The following is a 22,896-nucleotide window of genomic DNA, read 5'->3' on the forward strand; positions in this document are numbered from 1 at the left end:
ATCTGATGTTGTGTATACGCATAAGATTAACTTTACGATTTCACATCAGGTAATGGAGCATGAAAGACTGAAAGTCTTTTAAAGGGCTTAATTATCTGACTTATGCACAGAGTAACAGAGCAATAACACCATTTGGAACAGCAGACCTGCACAGGTACAGAGAAATAGATTTACATTTATAATCCCAGGTTTGTATTTGAAAGAAGACAAAATGCTATAATAATAATAATAATAATAATAATAGTTAATAATAACAATGGGCTGTTCTCAAGAACAAATCTGTTCCTAAGTCCTGCTTACGAAGTTTTTCTAAAGATTGTGGCATTCATGAATGTTTTCCTATCCAGAATTTGTTCTTAGGTACGAACAAATCCTATAAACATTCACGAGTACTCTTACGCACATTTCAGTGGCGCTGTCGCAAACTGACCCATCCTCCCTAAAAATTGGTCTGCCCTGCCTTCACTGCACATGTGTCATTTGGGACCACAGCAGCACATCTGAGACTGACACTCAAAGTGATCAAAGGGAATAATGTTATTATTAACCATCAGATGACAACGTAAAACCTCTTAAATCATTCTAAAGTCAGTTTTAAACAGAAACGAGGCGATAATTGTCTCATTTCTCTACTGACGTACCAAAATGATGTAGGCGCAGCTGCACGGCAGACATCTGCTCCGATCGGTCCGCCGTCTTTCTTACGAAAATAATGGTGACTTGATGTGGAAACGATTGTTGTACAAAAGCTTCAGATATCTGTCGCTGAGACAGATGATGACTGGAGTGCAGTTTTAAGCAGAAACAAGATGATAATCGGTGGATCATGCTGACGCTCCGAAATGACGCATGCACAATCAAGGCAGGGGAGACCAATTTTTAGGGGGGACTGTTCGGTCAGCGACACCAGCATGTTGTCACATTTCTTCTGATGTGAAGGTTTGTCTTATTGCAATGATATTTCTGTGATATCTCTGTTCATTATTGTAAGTTAATTTTTGGTAATTTACAGCGTATTTTTTTATGTTAAAATAAATAAAATGTACACTGTAAATAATGATAGCCCCATTAAGTTAATTGAACTTATGTCTTCTCATTTTCACCACTTGTAATGACAAGTTTAAAGTGTAGGTGACACCAAAAAATGTGCACAAATAATCACTAAAAATGATGAAATGATATTTAAAAAAATCTTGAACAATGAACGTTGATAAGTGCACAAGTTTCAGCCCTCAGCTGCGACCATATTGTCACTACGCCATCACAAGAACGGCACCTGCTGATTCAAACCCAAATCAGTTGTAAACACAGCGGAGATCAAGCTGTTTCCAGATGTTTTTTTGTTTTTTTGTTTTTTTTTTGTATTTTGTTTCTAGTGTGGAGCTTTTTTTTATCTAAGTCCAGTCTGAAGGTGATTCTGAAGAAGCTGTGTGAAATACAGTCTTATGGTTTTGAGCTTTATTTGGATGACAGTGAGAGAGACTAAACACTGGAGTAAAACCTTCAGTCTGACTACGGTGACAATATTGGCAGAGTTCAAAACACAGAACGGTGATTATAAAATAAATAAATACAGGCGATTTCTACATTTGGGTGGAGATTCTAAATTGTTGGTTTATTTTTTTGCCAGCTCTTTGGTCATAATCAACTGATAAAAAAATAAAAAATAAAATAGTTTGATAGTTTGTTTGACTATCTTTGACATATTATTTAATATTAAAACCATTCACACACGTAGTAAAAATAAAGTCTTACGTTTCACTGAGATCATCTTCAGTCCACGAAAACATTGGCTGTTTGTCCTGTATCAGTCTGGTGGCAGGTTAAATCCATTAATTGTCTGTGGCTGCCGGTTCTAATCTACTGTGACTTGAGTCTCCTCTTCCTCCATCAGGCCGTTTTATGCCGCAAAATGAAAGTCGGCCGCGTCTCCTTCATTAATAAGTATCTGTGCTGTTCACACCCACTGTACATGATGAATGCATGCCACATACATGTTATTACATATCAACATTTCCTTTTCCCTCCCTGGTTGGGGTCCAGTGGAGGTGGACAAATGTGGCACAACGTGCCGGCAGGCTTTTGCTGTGACTGATCCATCTCAGAGCTCAATCAACCGCGATCAGATCACTTCAGATGCTGTTTTGATGCCGTCAGAGTATGGAGACTGCAATCAGATGACACAAAAACTGCACATAGAGCGCTGTCAGATGTGCATCCCATTTCGGTGGCGCCAAGAGTGTTTTGAACATGTGTAACACACTCGAGATAGCCGAGCAAATGGGACAAACTATGTAGACTGCTCAGAGACTGCCGTCTGTTGGTCTTCAGACTGCACCTCAATACTTCCCAACTGTACCCAGATGTGTCATTCTGATGCCATTCGGCCTCAATCGCCGTATGTGTGATGGGGGTATTAGTATTACATTATATTGTAGAGATAATCACGTCCCAGTGATGAATGACTGAATGCAATTGTGACCAAACAAGACAAATTTATATTCTCAAAAAAAAAAAAAAAAAAAAGTGGAAAAATACACGCAGTAGCGAGCAACAGTGGCAAAGTGGTGACTTGCCATTCATTTCCAATCAGATTGGTCATTTTGCAGCAGCAAGAGACAGCGGTTGCTCTGCCTGAACAAAAATATAAAAGCAGCACTTTTGTTTTAGCTCCCATTTTTCATGAGCTGAACTCAAAGATCTAAAACATTTTCTATATCACAAAACACCAATTTCTCTCAAATATTATTCACAATGTTGTTCACAGCTCCTACTGTTGCATTGTGTGAGGCAAATGGTGGTCACACTAGATACTGACTGGTTTTCTGACCCCTCCAATAAAGCGACACTGCACATTTCAGAGTGGCCTTTTATTGCGGCCAGCCTAAGGCACACCTTGCAATAACCATGCTGTCTAATCAGCATCTTGATATGTCACACCTGTCAGGTGGAATGGATTATCTCAGCAAAGGAGAAGTGCTCACTAACACAGATTTAGACAGATTTGTGAACAATATTTGAGAGACATAGGTATTTTGTGTGTATAGAAAATGTTTTAGATCTTTAAAGCTAGTTCTGTTCTGTCTTCACTCTATCCAGAATTGGCCATAAATATCCTTCAGTGATGCAATGTGAAAACCCCCTCAAAAAATATATTCTCCACAGTGAAAAATAAATAAATAAATCTCGTCAATCTTTGAGAAAAAATATCATTTTTTTTCCCCCCACAGCAATTTTATTTTGTATGTAGGGTTAAAAAAAAAAAAAGTCATTTGTTTTCAGGCTGTCAAGACCATTTCTTTTGCATTTATGAGCATTTAGTGGCATGTGAATGCTTCCAAGGAAACACTGCACTCTGGCTGCAGCCTCTAGCAGGCAGAGAGACACCAACTCATGTGAACACATCCCTGGCCCTGGCTGTGACTCAAAGATAATCTTCAACAGGTATTGATATGAGAGGTGACACTATGACGCTGTCATTTCGGGAAGTCGGTGAAAGAAGTCTCTGTGACATTCTGTCACTGATCTATTAATATAAATATGATAAAGGCACAGTTTAGTGCACTGAAACATCCATAGACCCCAGAGGGTTAACTGGTGAGTGATTTTATTTTACAAATATAATCTTGAATGCACCTCTGCCATTGACAGTTCCCAGTGATTGGAGCTGCTGCACACACACACACACACACACACACACACACACACACACACACACACACACACACACACACACACACACACACACACACACACACACACACACAACATATATATATATATATACTGAACAAAAATAGAAATGCAACACATTTGTTTTTGCTCGCATTTTTCATGAGCTGAAGTTAATGAAACAATCTTTCTGGAAGGGCCCTAAAACCATGATCTAAGGTGCCTCACATCCCAGTGTTATAATAGCAGTTGTTTGTGTGCATTGTTGGTTGCTAGTGTTGATAGTTTTTATTTTGTCTTTTATTATGTGGTACTTCTTTTCAAAATATCAATGTTCCTGTTCTTGAGAAGCATGTTGTGCCACAATGATTCCTTCTTTTTCCTGTGAGTCACCATAACATTTTTATGAAGAAAAATGTGCCAAGCCCATGTGACTTGGGGTCCCTGGTCTTCAGCACTGTCAAGCCCGAGCATCAGTCCCCCATGGTTGTTTGCACAGGTTGATTCATTTAGAAATGTGACACTCCAGCCATTTATGACCATGAAGAGGATTAGGTTTTTGGCTTTTCTGGAACATACGTACATGAATTATGATGTGATTACATTTCCCTTAACTTGATTGGAATGGAATTGAACCAGTAAGAAATACCCCACTGGATTTGCAGTGAGCATCAACAAGTGCTGGAAAGTGTTGAGTTGACTGTAGACTTGAGGGGCACCACCAGGGGGCTCTGGTTTCAAAGCCAAACCTTTACTGAAATCCAGCAGTAACTAATGAACATGATGTCAAACTTTCCACATCTCACCTCATCATCTGTGCAACATTAGGATCTGATTATACCTTCACCTTCATGCAAACATGTCAATAATAACATCTGATCAGACATAACAATAACTGTAAAACAGACTGAACCGCAATCAATTCTGGGAAGCGTGTGAGTCATTTCTTTCTAAATTCTTCTGCTGGCTTGTCTCCCACTGTTCACTCAGAACGTCTCTCAGGACCACACAGAGAAAGCAGCAGCTGCAGGGGGTTCAAATAGTAAAGTAATCTCAAAGGTCTTTTTCATTCTTTTCCACTTGGATTTACCAAACATGTCCACTCCCCTGATGTTATACTGCATTTCACCTGGAACAAAACGTGCTTCACTGTGACAGATGTGCTGTGGAACGCAGACTGATCGGAGAAGGACATTTGTTTGTTTGACAGTGTGTGTGCCTCGCAAAGGCAAACGTGTCTAATGGGATTTAGCCGGGAGTCAGCGATGGCATATACATTTCTCAGTGCGCTCAGTGTACAGAGAGCTGTCCTCGCTGGCGAGCTGCCGTGAGACTCCATGGGTTAGCTATGACCCAAAAGGTCTGCCTTGTTTCTAATTTCCTCTGTTTGTTATATTTCTTTGTATCAAAGACGCCACATTTCTCAAGACCACCATGGAAGTAGCAATCAAATGTGGACAACCAGACAAAATACCCGGCTTTTACAGATGAACCCTCAAGAGGTGAGCGTGTGGGATTCTACAATGCAAAGTGCTGACATCTGCTGCAGGCCATTGCAGGCTTGGAATGTGATACTCTCCTTTACACAAAGGGCTTTGGCCCTTACAGAAGACATGGGAGAACCTCTGCAGTGCATGTCCTTCTGCACATATGCATCATTGCCCCATGCCTTCTTTTCCCAGCCATTAACTTTGATTAAAACCACAAAACTTTCCTTCATACCTTGGGATCACCGCCCCACACTTCCTTTGAGGTGGTGCTTTCTGAGCTATGTGAGACTGGGGGTAAATTGCTGCAGCATTGCATCATGTGTCTGACCCAATGGGTTCAAGATGTCTCCATCTCTCTTTGATTGTTGAGTCTGGACTACTGCAGCAGTCGAACCCCTCAGCGGGGGGAACCACTGGTGGATTCTGCCAACAATAGGATGGGAGGAACCACATGAAACGCTGCTGACGAGGTGCAACATTGTGCAGGGGAGAAAGGAAATTGGAAACAGGAGGGAGTATTGTTCTAAGCGGTGTCTCTGCTTTGATATGACAAATTGAGAAGCTCTTAAACATTTCCGTCCACAGATTTGTTTAGAAAGAACACACAACAGTGTTTTAAAAACTCTTATACCAGTCTAGATTTATCTTTCAGTTCTCTGAGGTAGGAAAAAAAAATCAATGGGAAACAATCATTCTGTACTTAAAACAAGCCTGTTTCACACATTTTCTTCTGAAATGTCCTTTTGAATCATGCAAAACTTGATGTGCCTCATTGGTTTAGCATTAGAAATGTGTTGGACCGCGATGAGGAATAAAAGTTTATGGTCCAATGAATGAATAAAATACATATGAAGTAAAATATGTTTTATGTGTACTGACAAAAAAATGGACATAGTGGAAAATTGATTTTGAAACAGGATTAAATATTAAAAATATTTCTTTTATTTAAGAAAAATCTTTCCTGAAATTCCAAGAGTGCTATAAATGATCATGTCTAAGAAATAGTTTGTGTACATTGATGGATATATACGTAAGGTTAGACCAACTATTTGACACATTCTTTTACCAAATAAGACAAACACAAACAGTGAGACAAACTAAAATATTATTTACTGCTTTTTTTTCCACTTGATGAATGAGACTCACAACTGTATTACAATGAGGTCTATAATTTCTTCATACTACCAATATGTCCAATTGACATTCAACCAATCTCTAATCTATGCCCAATCAACAACCAACAAATGAACGCCCAGTCAGTGTGCAAATAAAGTTGACCCTTTGTCCGACTGATATCTAAGGGCACCTTCACACATAACACGACTGAAGCTGACTAGCGCACAAAAGAGGAATTGCATGCCATTTGTGAAAAATTGGAGCTGCCTCCAATGCCTCGTACACCTGTCGCTACAATTATTCGCGCACACCAGCAGCTGAACGACAGAGTGTGCCCTGTGAGAGCCCATTTGATTCCTCTTGTGGCAGGTGTTGGCCAAATTCCAGGTGACACACATCCAACACTGCTCATTGGACACTTAGAAAACGTGTGGCCATTGACGCTGTCAGAACGAAAACAGTGATCACACGATCACTTTCAAGCTGGATGTGAAATTTGCGTCCCCAGAAGTGTGGCGTTGCAAAAACAACACACGTGTGCGTGTTTCGCACCCCATCCCCCGCTCCCCCTACACATTTGACATGCAGGGGAGGCACACTTGCATAAAATGCTGATAAGAATGTACAGACATGATCATATGGGAGCCAGACAGCCATGTCTGAGCGCACACAGCACGGGAGGTGGCTGTCAGCTGATCACAGAAAACTGACAGCTGGAAATGACGGATCAGTGCACACGACGTGTCACATTACAAACAGAGACCACCACCAGGACAGGTATATAAATAATTATAACAATACCTACATACGCAATTACATAACAAATAACTAAAATGAATGACCACATAACACAGAAACAGAGAGTGACATGTTAGTCTGTGCACTGAACGGACAAGGGGGCGTGGCTACCAACAGCAGCTGCTGTTGAGATGTGTGCTCCTGGACATCTCCCAGCTGGGGAACATGTACCATGTTTTGAAAAACATGAACTTACAACATTCCTCTGTCAGGCACGGGTGTCTGCCTGCTGTCCTCACATGGAAATACATAAAACATCTTTTGCCTTTGCACCGGGCTGCAGCGGCCAGACACATTGCACCTCGGCAGGCTGCAGGCCAGCCAGACACGCATGTCCATCATCTAATTTCTCTTTTTTGAAAACAGGTTTATCTCCTTGTTTATTTTAAGCATTCCCTGCTCCTGTTATAAGACAGCAATTGTAATGCAGTGGTAAAGTTTCCTTCTGTTAATCAGAGCTTTTGTAAATTGCAGGTTCAAATCCCTCGGGTGTCATTTATTTTTTATTTAACCAGGGTTATTTAACTACAGGGTTCTGAACCTACCCTTTTATGTCGGAGTCCTGCAGTTGTGGCCAGCCTTTGTGTGAGAAATCATAGCATCTTCCCAACATCAACCATGGTTCACCCTACCTTCAAACAACACCAGTCAATGTCCAACATGCATGCAACCAGTATCCACCCAAAGTCCAGCTTAAGTACAACCTACAGCTAACCAATGTCCATCCAACAATCCACCTATGTCTGTCCAATATCCAGTCAAATGTCAAAACTACAGCCATCTGACATGCTAACAATGTGCAAGCAACTTCCAACTGACCTCCAAGCAATATCCAGGCTATGTCCTATCAAAATCCAACTAACATCCAGCCTACCTACAACTCATGTCCAGCCATTGTGGATTATATGGGTGTCCTTTAGTATGAAAACCTATGTAACACCTGCCTGTCACAGAAAGGTGTTTAATCTTGGAGAGAACCACTGGGGCCTACCTGAGTGGTTCCCATTTGGGACCCAAAGCAGTTTTGTGTGGTGATAGATGGCACAAAGAGTGGCAACAACACATGCTTTCCAAACCTGACCTGACACACTGTAGAGGATTGTACTTGTTCTTATGTCACTTTGTTAGTTTGTGAGATGTATACGAGTATCTCAGCTCTACTGTGGTGAGCAAAAAATAAATGGATACAGTCATTTGTATAAACGCATGCATTTTGCATGAAAATCAAAACATTGCAGTGGAATGCAAAAGGTATTCCCAAAGGAAAAAAAAAACAAACCATCATTATCTTAATTGCTGTTACCAGTTTAAACAACATCTCTTATTTAGCCTGCGCCTAGATTATAAATATTAGATTGGAACTGGTAAAAATGAGGAATGTGAGAAAATGTTAGTGCCAGAAGGGGCAGTTTACTGTTTTCCATCTTGAGTTGGGGAGTTGGGCCTTGGAATTTTTAGAAATAATTTAACATTGAGAGTAAAGGTACAATTGGGACCTTGATGAAGGGGTGCATTTTACTAAGAACGCTTGCTGGTTTCTGAAATAGCTATATGATGCAAAACATCCCGTCCTCGCCGTTCAGCCAAATGCTGGGGCGTCAATCACATTTTCCCAAAATACAACCCCTGGCAAAAATTATGGAATCACCAGCCTCGGAGGATGTTCATTCAGTTGTTTAATTTTGTAGAAAAAAAAGCAGATCACAGACATGACACAAAACTAAAGTCATTTCAAATGGCAACTTTCTGGCTTTAAGAAACACTATAAGAAATCAAGAAAAAAAGATTGTGGCAGTCAGTAACGGTTACTTTTTTAGACCAAGCAGAGGAAAAAAATATGGAATCACTCAATTCTGAGGAAAAAATTATGGAATCACCCTGTAAATTTTCATCCCCAAAACTAACACCTGCATCATATCAGATCTGCTCATTAGTCTGCATCTAAAAAGGAGTGATCACACCTTGGAGAGCTGTTGCACCAAGTGGACTGACATGAATCATGGCTCCAACACGAGAGATGTCAATTGAAACAAAGGAGAGGATTATCAAACTCTTAAAAGAGAGTAAATCATCACGCAATGTTGCAAAAGATGTTGGTTGTTCACAGTCAGCTGTGTCTAAACTCTGGACCAAATACAAACAACATGGGAAGGTTGTTAAAGGCAAACATACTGGTAGACCAAGGAAGACATCAAAGTGTCAAGACAGAAAACTTAAAGCAATATGTCTCAAAAATCGAAAAATGTACAACAAAACAAATGAGGAACGGATGGGAGGAAACTGGAGTCAACGTCTGTGACCGAACTGTAAGAAACCGCCTAAAGGAAATGGGATTTACATACAGAAAAGCTAAACGAAAGGCATCATTAACACCTAAACAGAAAAAAACAAGGTTACAATGGGCTAAGGAAAAGCAATTGTGGACTGTGGATGACTGGATGAAAGTCATATTCAGTGATGAATCTCGAATCTGCATTGGGCAAGGTGATGATGCTGGAACTTTTGTTTGGTGCCTTTCCAATGAGATTTATAAAGATGACTGCCTGAACAGAACATGTAAATTTCCACAGTCATTGATGATATGGGGTTGCATGTCAGGTAAAGGCACTGGGGAGATGGCTGTCATTACATCATCAATAAATGCACAAGTTTATGTTGATATTTTGGACAATTGAAAGGATGTTTGGGGATGATGAAATCATTTTTCAAGATGATAATGCATCTTGCCATAGAGCAAAAACTGCAAAAACATTCCTTGCAAAAAGACACATAGGGTCAATGTCATGGCATAGGGTCAATGTCAATGAGCAGATCTGATTTGATGCAGGTGTTAATTCGGGGGATGAAAATTTACAGGGTGATTCCATAATTTTTTCCTCAGAATTGAGTGATTCCATATTTTTTTTCCTCTGCTTGGTCTAAAAAAGTAACCGTTACTGACTGCCACAATCTTTTTTTCTTGATTTCTTATAGTGTTTCTTAAAGCCAGAAAGTTGCCATTTGAAATGACTTTAGTTTTGTGTCATGTCTGTGATCTGCTTTTTTTCTACAAAATTAAACAACTGAATGAACATCCTCTGAGGCCGGTGATTCCATAATTTTTGCCAGGGGTTGTAATAATACTCATTTAAAACAATCTAAAAGTTACATTAAGTCAGGATGCTTGCATTTTTTTTTCCATGTGCGTATGGAATCATCATTTTTGCCAATTTTAAACTAAAACGGACTCAGTCATTGGACCAAGCAGCAGCGGAATAGTTAATAAACAGGGAGTTTCCTCCTGTGGGAAGTTGTACTTTATGCGTAGCACCTGTTGTGCCGTCAGTCTCCAAAAACCCAGTGATACTTTATCTCAGTCTCCACCGAGTTAGAATTTAAGACGTCGCCAGACAACAGCACTTGTCCTGGTGGAGCGAATACTTTGTGTGTATCAGGTTGCTGGACCCTCCGTGTGGGGTTTTGCTGTAATGCGTAAAAAACTGCGGGGATTTATCCAAGAACGCGCCTTCTTCAACCAGAATGCATCTCTACTTTCTAACCGGCGTGTTCGATGATGCGCCTGTGCTGAGCGCTTTTACGCGCCGAACTAGGATTTAAAGTCAAAGCCAAACTTTTATTTTATTTTATTTTCCTCCAACTTCAACAGGTGCGCGCCTGCGCTGCGCGGCGGCCATCAGTCTGGACGGTGTGGAGAGGATTTGGAAAGTATAAAATTCCCATTTTTCACACAGACTGGGCTCGCCATCAAGATTATGTGGATTCTACTCTGCGTCTATCATCTCCAAATGTGTCCAAAACAGCACCGGTGCCCTGTGAACGACGACCGCGCGTGGTGATCCAAACCATCCCGTCTACAGCGCTTGTGTGATCGCCCTCCACTCATCCAAATGATCCTTCCATTATTATTCCTCCTTGCATCGCTTCTCCGACACTATGGCTGTGAGGCTGAATCGAGTCATGTCAGCAAGTTTCACCTTCCAAGCGTAAAAGAGCAAAACGGTGAGTTTGTGCTGTTAAATGATGCGCCTTTTTTGTTTTGCGCAAAAGTGGATTTTTCAAGTTGCAAACACTATTGCTTTTCTTTCTTTGAAGAATGCACTTTTTGCTGAATGCTTGCGTGTCTTTGACGAAGTTGTCCTGGATATAGGAAGTGCAAAATTACCTTTTTACCTTTGAAAGTTTGCGGTTGGATGTTTAACAGAGGGGTGGAGTGGGGTGGGGGAGAACCCTCTGAAATTCCGCGTCCCTCGGGGGAAGTTTTCCTTGTGATCATGAAAAGGGGCTCCATTCATCCAGCCTGAGTCGCTCCGGGGGATGTAATTTACTTGAACTCCGCTGAAGTGCTATCAAGTTCAGAAATTCCATTTAGTCCGTGTTTTAACGGCGCGTCCCCGCGAGGCTGGAGCAGACTGGGATCCTGACATTACGTGGATAACTAAATAATTAACCTAAAATAACTTGTTGCCATTAAGGACAATTTGGCAATCAGTTTCTTTGTTGTGGAGGAGCGCGCACACGTGTGTGTGGCAAAAGGCACAACTTCGCAGCATGAGGTCATTTTTGAGATCTGATTATCTGCCATGTCAAATTTATGCATTTCATAGACACATTTTGAATTTGTAGTTCACTGACTTTTTTTTATTACCTCCACCACATGTTTTTCATTTACATTTTGTGCCCCCTGTCACTCAATGAATTTGTGCCCCCTTTACGAAAAACGGCCCATTTTCGTACCCCCATCACAAACTCATAGATTAATGGATGTTTCGTAACTCAGTCTCATGAACTACTTTGAGACTGGGTTGTGGATACACATGAGTTTGCAACATGGAACTGTCAGGAATAAGAGCATGCAGACATTGACAAGAGGCATTAATTATAATTTACAGTTCCAATGGATCAAATAAGCTGGAATCAATTCTTACAGGTGCTGGTCATATAATTAGAATATCATGAAAACGTTGATTGATTTAGGTAATTGATTTCACTAATTCCATTCAAAAAGTGAAACTTGTATAATGTATACATTCATTCCACATATTTCAAGTGTTTATTTCTTTTTAATTTTGATGATTATAACTGACAACCAATGAAAACCCCAAATTCAGTATCTCAGAAAATTAGAATATTATGAAAAGGTTCAGTATTGAAGACACCTGGTGGCACACTCTAACCAGCTAATTAACTCAATTAACTGGTCTCTCAGTCTAGTTCTGGAGGCTACACAGTCATGGAGAAGACTGCTGACTTGATGTCTTGCCTGGGCTAAAGACAAAAAGGACTGGACTGCTGCTGAGTGGTCCAAAGTTATGTTCTCTGATGAAAGTAAATTTTGCATTTCCTTTGGAAATCATGGTCCCAGAGTCTGGAGGAAGAGAGGAGAGGCACAGAATCCACGTTGCTTGAGGTCCAGTGTAAAGTTTCCACAGTCAGTGATGGTTTGGGGTGCCATGTCATCTGCTGGTGTTGGTCCACTGTGTTTTCCGAGGTCCACCATCAACGCAGCCATCTACCAGGAAGTTGTAGAGTACTTCATGCTTACTGCTGCTGACCAACTTTATGGAGATGCAGATTTCATTTTCCAACAGGACTTGGCACCTGCACACAGTGCCAAAGCTACCATTACCTGGTTTAAGGACGATGGTATCCCTGTTCTTAATTGGCCAGCAAACTCACCTGACCTTAAGCCTATAGAAAATCTATGGGGTATTGTGAAGAGAAGATGTGACACGCCAGACCCAACAATGGAGAAGATCTGAAGGCCACTATCAGAGCAACCTGGGCTCTCATACCTCCTGAGCAGTGCCACAGACAGATCGACTCCATGCCATGCCGCATTGCTGCAGTAATTCAGGCAAAAGGAGCCCCAACTCCGTATTGAGTGCTGTACATGCTCATACTTTTCATGTTCATACTTTTCAGTTGGCCAACATTTCTAAAAATCTTTTTTTTTTTTTGTATTACTCTTAAGTAATATTCTAATTTTCTGAGATACTGAATTTGGGATTTTTATTAGTTGTCAGTTATAATCATCAAAATTAAAAGAAATACACATTTGAAATATATCAGTCTGTGTGTAATGAATGAATATAACATACAAGTTTCACTTTTTGAAAGGAATTACTGAAATAAATCAACTTTTTCATGATATTCTAATTATATGACCAGCACCTGTATACTCTGGAAAGGAAACCTGAACCATGACATAATGAGAAGATCACTGACCAGAACTGTCAAAAAGTTTTCAATTTTAGTTTGTAAAGTTGAACTGTTAGCAGAAACACCCTGGGTTAACCCATTTTGACATATTCTTTATTTAAAAATGCATCCAGTATCAAAGAACAAATGTTGGGAAGAGCAGGCCAAAATCTAATCCCTTGTTTGAAGATGTTTGAGCTTGTGACATGAATGTGTTTCAAAGGTTAGAAGAATTAGAGCAAAAAGCAACAGAAGAAGACAAAACAGACCTTCAGATTTAGGTCACAGTGCAAAGTGAAAACATGTCTGAATTCTGCAAGCAGCATTCTTTGGCCAGTGGGTTTGGATGGCCTTGTGTGAGGACACGCGGTGTTGTCTTTCCTACAGTAACAGTCAGAGCTGAGAAACCAGAGCCTCTCCCTGGGATCTCCAGGTTTAATCAGGATGACTAAGACAGGAAAGCAACAGGGAGCAGAGGGAGTGTTGGAGGAGGTGTGGGAAGATGTCAAAGAACAGCCACACATAGGCTGAGTGTGAAGCTGGCCTCGCCGTCTATGACCTTTGACTGGAGTGTCTGAGCATGCATCGTTCTGGCGCACTTGATTGGCGAAGCTCTGTGAGGCAATTTGATATCAATTTAAAGGAGGGGACGAGAGCCAGATCTGTCTGGTGTGTTTAGCAATAGTTGCCTGCAGAGTTACGGTATCCATCGTATTCAACTTGGCAAGCGGTTGCTGATGACTCCATAAGAATTTGGGGTGGGGTTGGTGGGGGCCGGCAGGGTGGGGGAGGAGATGTCTGGCGTTGAGGGCCAGTGCAACGTGTCCATCTGTCACAGATATTCTGACAGTTGTTGTTTTGTGGTCACAGATATTTTGAACTTTTCTTTCCTCAACAATGAGGCTTCTGTTTATATGAATTTCACAAGGTGATTTCATGTTCTGGCAACAGGGAGATACGGTTTCATGATTATGGGCCATACTAAAATACGAAATGGGGCGAAATAGGGACTGATAATCACGAAATGGGGTAAAGTGTAACAAAATGGAGCAGAGTGAACCAGACTGACTCCAAATAATTACTTTAATTTAATTGTTTAGCTTTTGTTTTTTGTTTTTTGTTTTTTTGTGAAACGCGTTCAGTACATGTAGTAGGGGCAGGTGCACCATCTGGCGTTCAAGAGATGAAACTTCAGTCAGTGGGTCAGTCTGCTCCAGTTTGTTACGTTTTATCCACATTTTGTTATTATCAGTCCCCATTTCAACCCCATTTTGCTAAAAGAATTAATAAAAGTACTTAATTGAATCATATTTGGAATCAGTCTGCTCCATTTCGCTTAAAAATAATTAAATAAATGTAATTAATTGAATCATATTTGGAGTCATTCTGGGTCAGTCTGCTCCATTTCGTTACTTTTTACCCCCATTTCATGATTATTTGGCTCCATTTCACCCCATTTCGTATTTTAGTATAGCTGCATGATTATTAAGGCAAACCTTTCCCAAAATGGCATCTGTATTTAAAATACAACAACATGTATTGTTTAAAAATTAGGCTAGAAAGCAACCATGATTAGCTCGCCTACAATCATTGGAATGAGCTGCTTAGTCTTCTGCTATGGCAACCTGGATCGGGATAACTGGCAAAAAAATGAATGAATGTATTATCCAACCTTGGTTTGTTTGCATTTATTTTTGAACATTTTTTGTTTTTAAATGTGGGTGTAAAATACGGAGGAGGCGTAATTCTGACCAGGACTGTAGCAGTTTTACAATGAAAATAATCAGTGCTACAAGTATTATCCTCCTGTACAACAAAACAGACTCAGGCGTATGACAATAAAAAGTATATATATATATATTTTCTAAATGTTTCTAGGCTAGCATTGTAATATACATCAAGCTACAAATGGATCCATTTTCCAATCGGCACATCTGGCCTTGATTCTTTATTTTTGTCCTTCAAGTGATCATCTTCACTTTCCCTTAGAAGGCTGTGTTTTTAACCACCACCGGACACACTCCTGAGCACAGGCTCACGTCGTGTTGACATAGTGACGCTGCAGATATTTGAAGATGATGTGGCTTACCACTGAGATGTGACCGCTTACTCGCCTCCACTTTCAGTGCCACTGAAAGAAAACATGGAACACCACAGACCTGCTAGTGATTGCTGAAGCGACTGTTCCGCTAACGATTATGAGATTAGAGTGAAGACTGGGATTACCAGGGTCACGGGGAGAATGTGCAGCATTTATGGAGGGTTGAGGAAACATGGTTGCATTGTGCATTCATTCATTCATTCATATTACAGACATATAAGCAGGTCAAGGAGGGGATCTAAAGATATGTAGGAAGAGTGGGTGGTCCCACTGAAGACCATGACAGTTTCTTGAGGGGCAGTTACGTGTACATAAGCACATAATGTGTCTCATGTATTACCCATTATAGGAGCTATCAAATTACAAATAAATAATAATAATTCTTTTTCTTCTTATTATTATTATTCATGGCATCAAGACAGTCATGTACATTTATTTTTGCTGACATGCTAATTTGTGCATCTGTTTCCACTTTAAGGCTTTTGAGGTGAGTACCCAATTTATCAAATGTGTTTAATCTGATTATTAGCATAAATTAAATTTGTTTTACCTCCACTGTTCTTGCGTGGCTGCAGAATTGTGAAAGGTGGACACCTCAAATCTGGTCAAATGGCACTTCTGTTTGGTTACCAGTTGGGATCACCGTTTTGTTGGCCAGACACAAAGGTTTAGGTCTGACTTCACATGGATTTGGATTTGTGATGAACGGTCTGTTTTCCTGAGAATCCACAGTTCATGTCTCTTTTCACAGCAACCATGTACAGATGCTGCACTTCACTGCCTGAGCTTTTGGGGGCACTGTGGTGTAAAAAAAAAAAAACTTTGTGAAACATCCTGAAATGGGAGAAGAAAGGATACTTTTTCTACTTTTCCATTTACTGAGTGAAGTGGCTTGCCATTTTTGTTTTGTGGTCCTCTCTTTTTCACTCACCCAATTGATCTCATGTTTTGTGTGTGTGTGTGTGTGTGTGTGTGTGTGTGTGTGTGTGTGTGTGTGTGTGTGTGTGTGTGTGTGTGTGTGTGTGTGTGTGTGTGTGTGTGTGTGTGTGTGTGTGTGTGTGTGTGTGTGTGTGTGTGTGTTGCACCTTCAAGACTCTTCAACCACTTTGGTTTCCTTTCATATTAAAAAAAGCAGTGCCACTGTAAATCATGGGGCAGTATATCTAAAGATCAAGAGAAACACAGCTCTGAACAAGCAAGTTATCCTTAGCAGGATAACTCAAACTAATGAATGGGTGTCAGTGACATTTGGTGTGTCGATGGATAATTTTCAGGTAAATAAGTGACTGAATTTTGGAGGTGATCTGGAATATATTCTGGAACTGGCAGAGGTGGGGTGAAGTCACTGTCAGGTCATGAATCTGCAAGTCCCAAGTCATGTCTCAAATCAGCTTGCAAACAATTGGTGGTGATTAAGACTTGAGGCTTGGGACTTGCTGATTCATGACTTGAGAGTGACTTGATGGTGACTTTGTTCCACCTCTGCATATTGGCACATTGTTTATTGTTGCCGTTTGGGTAAGTAAGTCCCTTCGGTTGCTCCCTTGTTTGAACTCGGGGTCGCCACAGGATCTGCATGTTGAATTGGCACAAGTGTTACGCCGGATGCCCTTCCTGACGCAACTCCACATTACATGGAGAAATGTGGCAGGAGTGGGATTTGAACCCGGAACCTTCTGAACTGAAACCAAGCGCATTAACCACTTGGCCACCACCCCTACTTTGGCAAAATAATTTCCTTCAGGATAAATACAGTTGATCTTATTCTTATCTGAACATTTAACTTGGCTGTGTGAGGATGCTGATAAATAGATGATGGATAATGTCCTATAAAATTAAAGATTTCATTTAGAATTGAATCCAGGCTACATTTTTCATCCAGCATCTAGACGTTCTTGGTTTTAAGCAATCAGGAAAATTTCATTTAAAAATATATTAATAATGAACCCGATGAATGATATTTTGAGTCGATCCATAATCCAGAAGAATGTTAAAGAAATAGCAACACTGAATGCAAAAATTTATGAATGTATCTTGATGAAATTTTATGTAAATATAGATAAGTTCTTAAAAAACAAGACTTGTTGTATGACCCTCAGTGAGAGTGGGTGTTTTGGCAGTGGGGAATATGCAGCCTTGGTGGAAGTATGTGCTCTCTGAGTGCCATCATAATATATTGACAAGAGCTTTATTTATATAATCTTGTAAAGAATTTGACATTGCAGACCATCTTTGTCTAAAGTGCTGCATATGCTTTTTGTTTGTTTTGTGATAGAAATATTAGTATAACTTCTTCAACCATCATCATGTTTGACGTCGTCAGAAACCTCCAGGAGAGTCTGCAAATGTTCAGAGAGTCTGAACGTTTGTGTCAACATAAAAGTCATATGGAAGTATGTGGGCAGTGACGGTTACTCCATTTGAACCATACGTGTAGTTTTATGTGCGTAAATGGGGCATATGAGCCATAAGCCTGGAGATATTCAGAGTATACAAAGGTAACTCAGTCTCTGCCTGATGTGCACGGAAGCTTTAAGTCTGGCCCTGCAGTATGTGCAAATGGATGTCATTTTATATAAACAATGTTGATTGCCTAGTTGTCCTTCGTAGAAAAGGTAACTAAACTGTGATAAGTGCTCTGAAGTAAGTCCATAACATACTTTATTTTGAGTTTTTGGCAGAGGAATAAAACCAGAGTAATTATGGTGACGTGACCCATTAAAAGAACACTTATTGCTTCAGTAGCGTTGCTCCCTTTCAGATCTTCATGACAATTTTGTAACCAATGATTTTTTTTTTTTTTTTTCTGCTTTCAACCCATTAGTGTCTATCCTGTCTCGACTAAAAAAAACATAGCTGCTGGCAGCTTTCGGCTTGGCCAGCTGGCAATGAAGTTACCATTCTGTTATTTTAAGCGGTTTCCATAGTGCTTAACCCTATATGTTTTAATTTAAAATTACGATATAGCTGTAAAAGCGGTGGAACGCAGCTAGCCAGACTTTGAATCTCCATTCATTCTTTAATACAGGTCAGATGTTTCCTGAGCCTGGGAAAAGCTTGTTCCCTCTTACAAGAATCTAGACTTTGGTGGATGTGAACTGGATGAATGAATGCAGCACTGTGCAGTTAATCAGTGTAGAGGCCAGTGAAACAGCAGCTGGTATGTTTGGCTGAATTAAAATCTATCAAGGGAAATGGATGACCTGTTGGGAAAGTGTAGGAACACGGACCCACAACAGGGGGCACAAATGAACGGACAATGGAGTAAGTCAAAATAACAACGCTTTACTGTTGTGAATGTGCACAACGAATACAACCAATCACAGAAATGGACAACAGTCAATTCACAAAAGTGTCGTGTGGGCAGGCTCGAAGATAGGAGACGCCTCTCCAAGGTAAGACCGGAACCACACGGCTTCCTCCGCCACAGGACCCCGGGAATACTGGAGCCGCCAAGTCCCGAACTCCCAGGTGGCCACTGCCTCCGCGTGTCGGACCTGCTACTGCTGGCGAGGAACAAAGAACAGTTAGATGGGGGCGCGTTTGCACCCAGGACTCCGAACAGCAGGAAAGTTACCTCTCGTTGAAAAAAGAAACAGAATATCTGCTGTCCAACACACACAAGCAACAGATATTCACAGTCAGCTGAGAACGTTACCTCTCCGGTAGAAACGATATCTCGGCAATGAGGTGGAGATGCCGTCCTGCTGATATACCCCACTGATGATTGCCGTCAGCTGTCTCAGGTGATGGGTGACAGCTGTCACCGAGGCTGCTCCCGTGAGGCGGCGGCGCCCTCTGGTGCCTGGAGCCCGCACTCCAGGCAGGGCGCCCTCTGGTGGTGGTGGGCCAGCAGTACCTCCTCTTCAGCGGCCCACACAACAGGACCCCCCCCTCAATGGGCGCCTCCTGGCGCCCGACCGGGCTTGTCCGGGTGGCGACGGTAGAAGTCGGCCAGGAGGGCCGGGTCCAGGATGAAGCTCCTCTTCACCCAGGAGCGTTCTTCGGGACCGTACCCCTCCCAGTCCACCAGATATTGAAAGCCCCGGCCCATCCGTCGGACGTCCAACAACCGGCGCACTGTCCAAGCCGGCTCGCCATCGATGATCCGGGCAGGAGGTGGTGCCGGACCGGGTGTACAGAGGGGCGAGGTGTGATGGGGCTTGATTTTTGACACATGAAATACTGGATGGATCCGCAGTGAGGCTGGAAGCCGAAGCCTCACTGCAGCGGGATTGATGACCTTGAGAATTTTAAACGGACCTATGTACCTGTCTTGCAGTTTTGGGGAGGCCACTTGCAGTGGAATGTCCTTGGTGGACAACCACACTTCCTGCCCGGGGCGATACGTAGGGGCCGGGGTCCGCCGCCAGTCTGCATGGGTCTTCGCCCTCATCCGGGCCTTCAGCAAAGCAGAACGGGCGGCACGCCACACCCGACGGCACTTCCGCAGGTGGGCCTGGACCGAGGGCACACCGACCTCTCCCTCAACCACCGGGAATAATGGGGGCTGATACCCCAAACACACCTCAAAGGGGGAGAGGCCGGTGGCTGATGACACTTGACTGTTGTGGGCGTACTCGATCCAGGCCAAATGAGTACTCCAGGCCGCCGGGTGCGCGGCTGTCACACAACGTAGCGTTTGCTCCATTTCTTGATTGGCCCGCTCTGCTTGCCCGTTGGTCTGGGGGTGATACCCGGATGAGAGACTGACCGTGGCCCCCAGTTCCCGGCAAAAGCTCCTCCAGACATGCGAGGAGAACTGGGGACCGCGATCGGAGACGATGTCTGATGGTATTCCATGCAGGCAGACGACGTGGTGGACCAGGAGGTCCGCTGTCTCCTGGGCCGTTGGGAGCTTCGGGAGGGCCACGAAGTGGGCCGCCTTGGAGAATCGGTCCACTATCGTGAGGATGACGGTGTTTCCCTGGGACGGCGGGAGGCCCGTGACAAAATCCAGGCCGATGTGGGACCAGGGGCGATGAGGCACGGGCAGCGGCTGTAGCAGTCCCGGAGCCTTGCGATGGTCGGCCTTGCCCCTGGCGCAGGTGGTACAGGCCTGGCTATAGTCCCGGACGTCGGCCTCCAGGGACGCCCACCAGAAGCGCTGCTGGACAACTGCCACGGTTCTTCGCACCCCTGGATGACAGGAGAGCTTAGAGCCGTGACAGAAGTCCAGGACTGCAGCCCTTGCCTCTGGTGGGACGTAAAGTCTGTTCTTTGGTCCAGTCCCGGGGTCCGGGCTTCATGCCAGGGCCTCCCGGACGGTTCTCTCTACGTCCCAGGTGAGGGTGGCCACGATAGTGGACTCCGGGATGATGGGTTCCGGTGGATCCGACAACTCCGTTTTGACCTCGTCTTTGTGTACCCGGGACAAGGCATCCGATTTCTGGTTCTTGGTCCCGGGCCGGTAGGTGATGCGGAAGTCAAAACGGCCGAAGAACAGTGACCAGCGGGCTTGCCTGGGATTCAGCCGCTTGGCGGTCCTGATATATTCCAGGTTCCGGTGGTCAGTGAAAACCGTGAATGGCACGGACGTTCCCTCCAACAGATGTCTCCACTCTTCAAGAGCCTCTTTCACCGCAAGGAGTTCTCGGTTGCCGACGTCATAGTTCCGTTCAGCCGGGGTCAACCTGCGGGAAAAATAGGCACACGGATGAAGGACCTTATCGGTCTTCCCACTCTGGGACAGCACAGCTCCTATCCCTGAGTCCGAGGCGTCCACTTCAACCACTAACTGGCGACTAGGATCAGGCTGCACCAGAACGGGTGCAGACGAGAAGCGCCGTTTCAACTCCTTGAACGCGGCATCGCAACGATCCGACCAGGTGAAGGGGACTTTTGGTGAGGTCAGGGCTGTCAGGGGGCTAACAACCTGACTGTAGCCCTTAATGAACCTCCTGTAGAAATTCGCAAAGCCGAGGAACTGTTGCAGCTTCCTACGGCTTCTGGGTTGGGGCCAGTCTCTCACCGCCGCAACCTTGGCCGGATCAGGAGCGACGGAGTTGGGGGAGATGATGAACCCCAGGAAGGACAAAGAGGTGCGGTGAAACTCACACTTCTCGCCCTTAACAAACAGCCGGTTCTCCAATAACCGCTGCAGGACCTGACGTACATGTCGGACATGGGTCTCAGGATCCGGAGAAAAGATGAGTATGTCGTCTAGATATACAAAGACGAATCGGTGCAGGAAGTCCCGCAAGACGTCATTAACTAATGCTTGGAACGTCGCCGGAGCGTTTGTAAGACCGAACGGCATGACCAGGTACTCAAAATGACCTAACGGGGTGTTAAATGCCGTCTTCCACTCGTCTCCCTTCCGGATCCGAACCAGGTGATACGCATTCCTAAGATCAAGCTTGGTGAATATCTTGGCTCCATGCAGGGGCGTGAACACCGAATCCAACAAGGGTAAGGGGTATCGGTTACGAACCGTGATTTCGTTCAGCCCCCTGTAATCAATGCATGGACGTAATCCGCCATCCTTTTTCCCCACAAAAAAGAAACCCGCACCCATCGGGGAGGTGGAATTCCGGATCAACCCGGCAGCCAAAGAGTCCCGGATGTAGGTCTCCATTGATTCGCGTTCAGGTCGTGAGAGGTTATACAGCCTACTGGACGGGAACTCAACGCCTGGAACCAAATCAATGGCACAATCATACGGGCGGTGCGGGGGAAGGGTGAGCGCCAGATCCTTGCTAAACACCTCCGCAAGGTCATGGTACTGCACCGGCACCGTCCCTAGATTGGGCGGGGCTCTAACCTCCTCCCTGGCCTGGGAACCGGGAGGAACCGAGGAACCTAAACATACCCGATGGCAGGTCTCGCTCCACTGAACCACTACCCCGGATGGCCAATCGATCCGGGGATTGTGTTTCAACATCCAGGGAAAACCTAAAATCACACGGGAGGTGGCCGGAGTCACGAAAAACTCGATCTCCTCCCGGTGATTCCCCGACACCACCAGAGTTACTGGTGGTGTCTTGTGAGTGATTGGAGGGAGTAGGGAGCCATCTAGCGCCCGTACCTGCACAGGCGAGGTAAGCGCCACCAGAGGGAACCCTATCTCCCTGGCCCATTTGCTGTCTAGCAAATTCCCTTCTGAGCCCGTGTCCACCAGTGCTGGGGCCTTCAGGGTTAAATCCTCATAAAGGATTGTAACTGGGAGTCGTGTGGCAATGTGGGTGTGTCCCACGTGAACGTCTCGGCCCACCCCTAGCCCAGTTTCTAGGGGCGGGCGTTGGTGTTTAACCGCTCGGGGCAGTCTCTTACCTGATGCTCAATCGAGCCACAAACAAAACACGCCCCGCGGGCCAGCCTCCTTTGTGTGACCGGTGCCCTAAATGTTGCCCTACTCGTGTCCATAGCTTCGTCAGCAGGGGGGGCTGTAACCGCGTGGGGAGGGCGGAACGCGGTCGGAACCGGAAGGGAGAGGGACGACGCGTGCCTGGCCACGCCCTTCGTCTCGTTCCCGACGGCGCTCATTTAACCGATTGTCTAATCGTATGACAAGATCGATAA

At 43.7% G+C, this 22,896-nt stretch overlaps 1 protein-coding gene across 2 annotated transcripts in view; it reads left to right on the top strand.

Moving 5' to 3' along the window:
* The first annotated feature begins 10,803 nt into the window (after positions 1 to 10,803).
* pdgfc (platelet derived growth factor c) overlaps positions 10,804 to 22,896 on the top strand; it is a 170,114-nt gene continuing 158,021 nt past the window's right edge. For both annotated transcript variants that reach the window (XM_034182108.1, XM_034182109.1), the window contains exon 1: positions 10,804 to 11,075. In XM_034182108.1, the coding sequence (XP_034037999.1) occupies positions 10,964 to 11,075 (112 nt within the window). In that variant the 5' untranslated portion in view covers positions 10,804 to 10,963. The remainder of the gene's footprint in view (positions 11,076 to 22,896) is intronic.

This window comes from Thalassophryne amazonica, chromosome 11, assembly GCF_902500255.1.
Source record: "Thalassophryne amazonica chromosome 11, fThaAma1.1, whole genome shotgun sequence".
Classification (NCBI taxonomy): Eukaryota; Metazoa; Chordata; class Actinopteri; order Batrachoidiformes; family Batrachoididae; genus Thalassophryne; species Thalassophryne amazonica.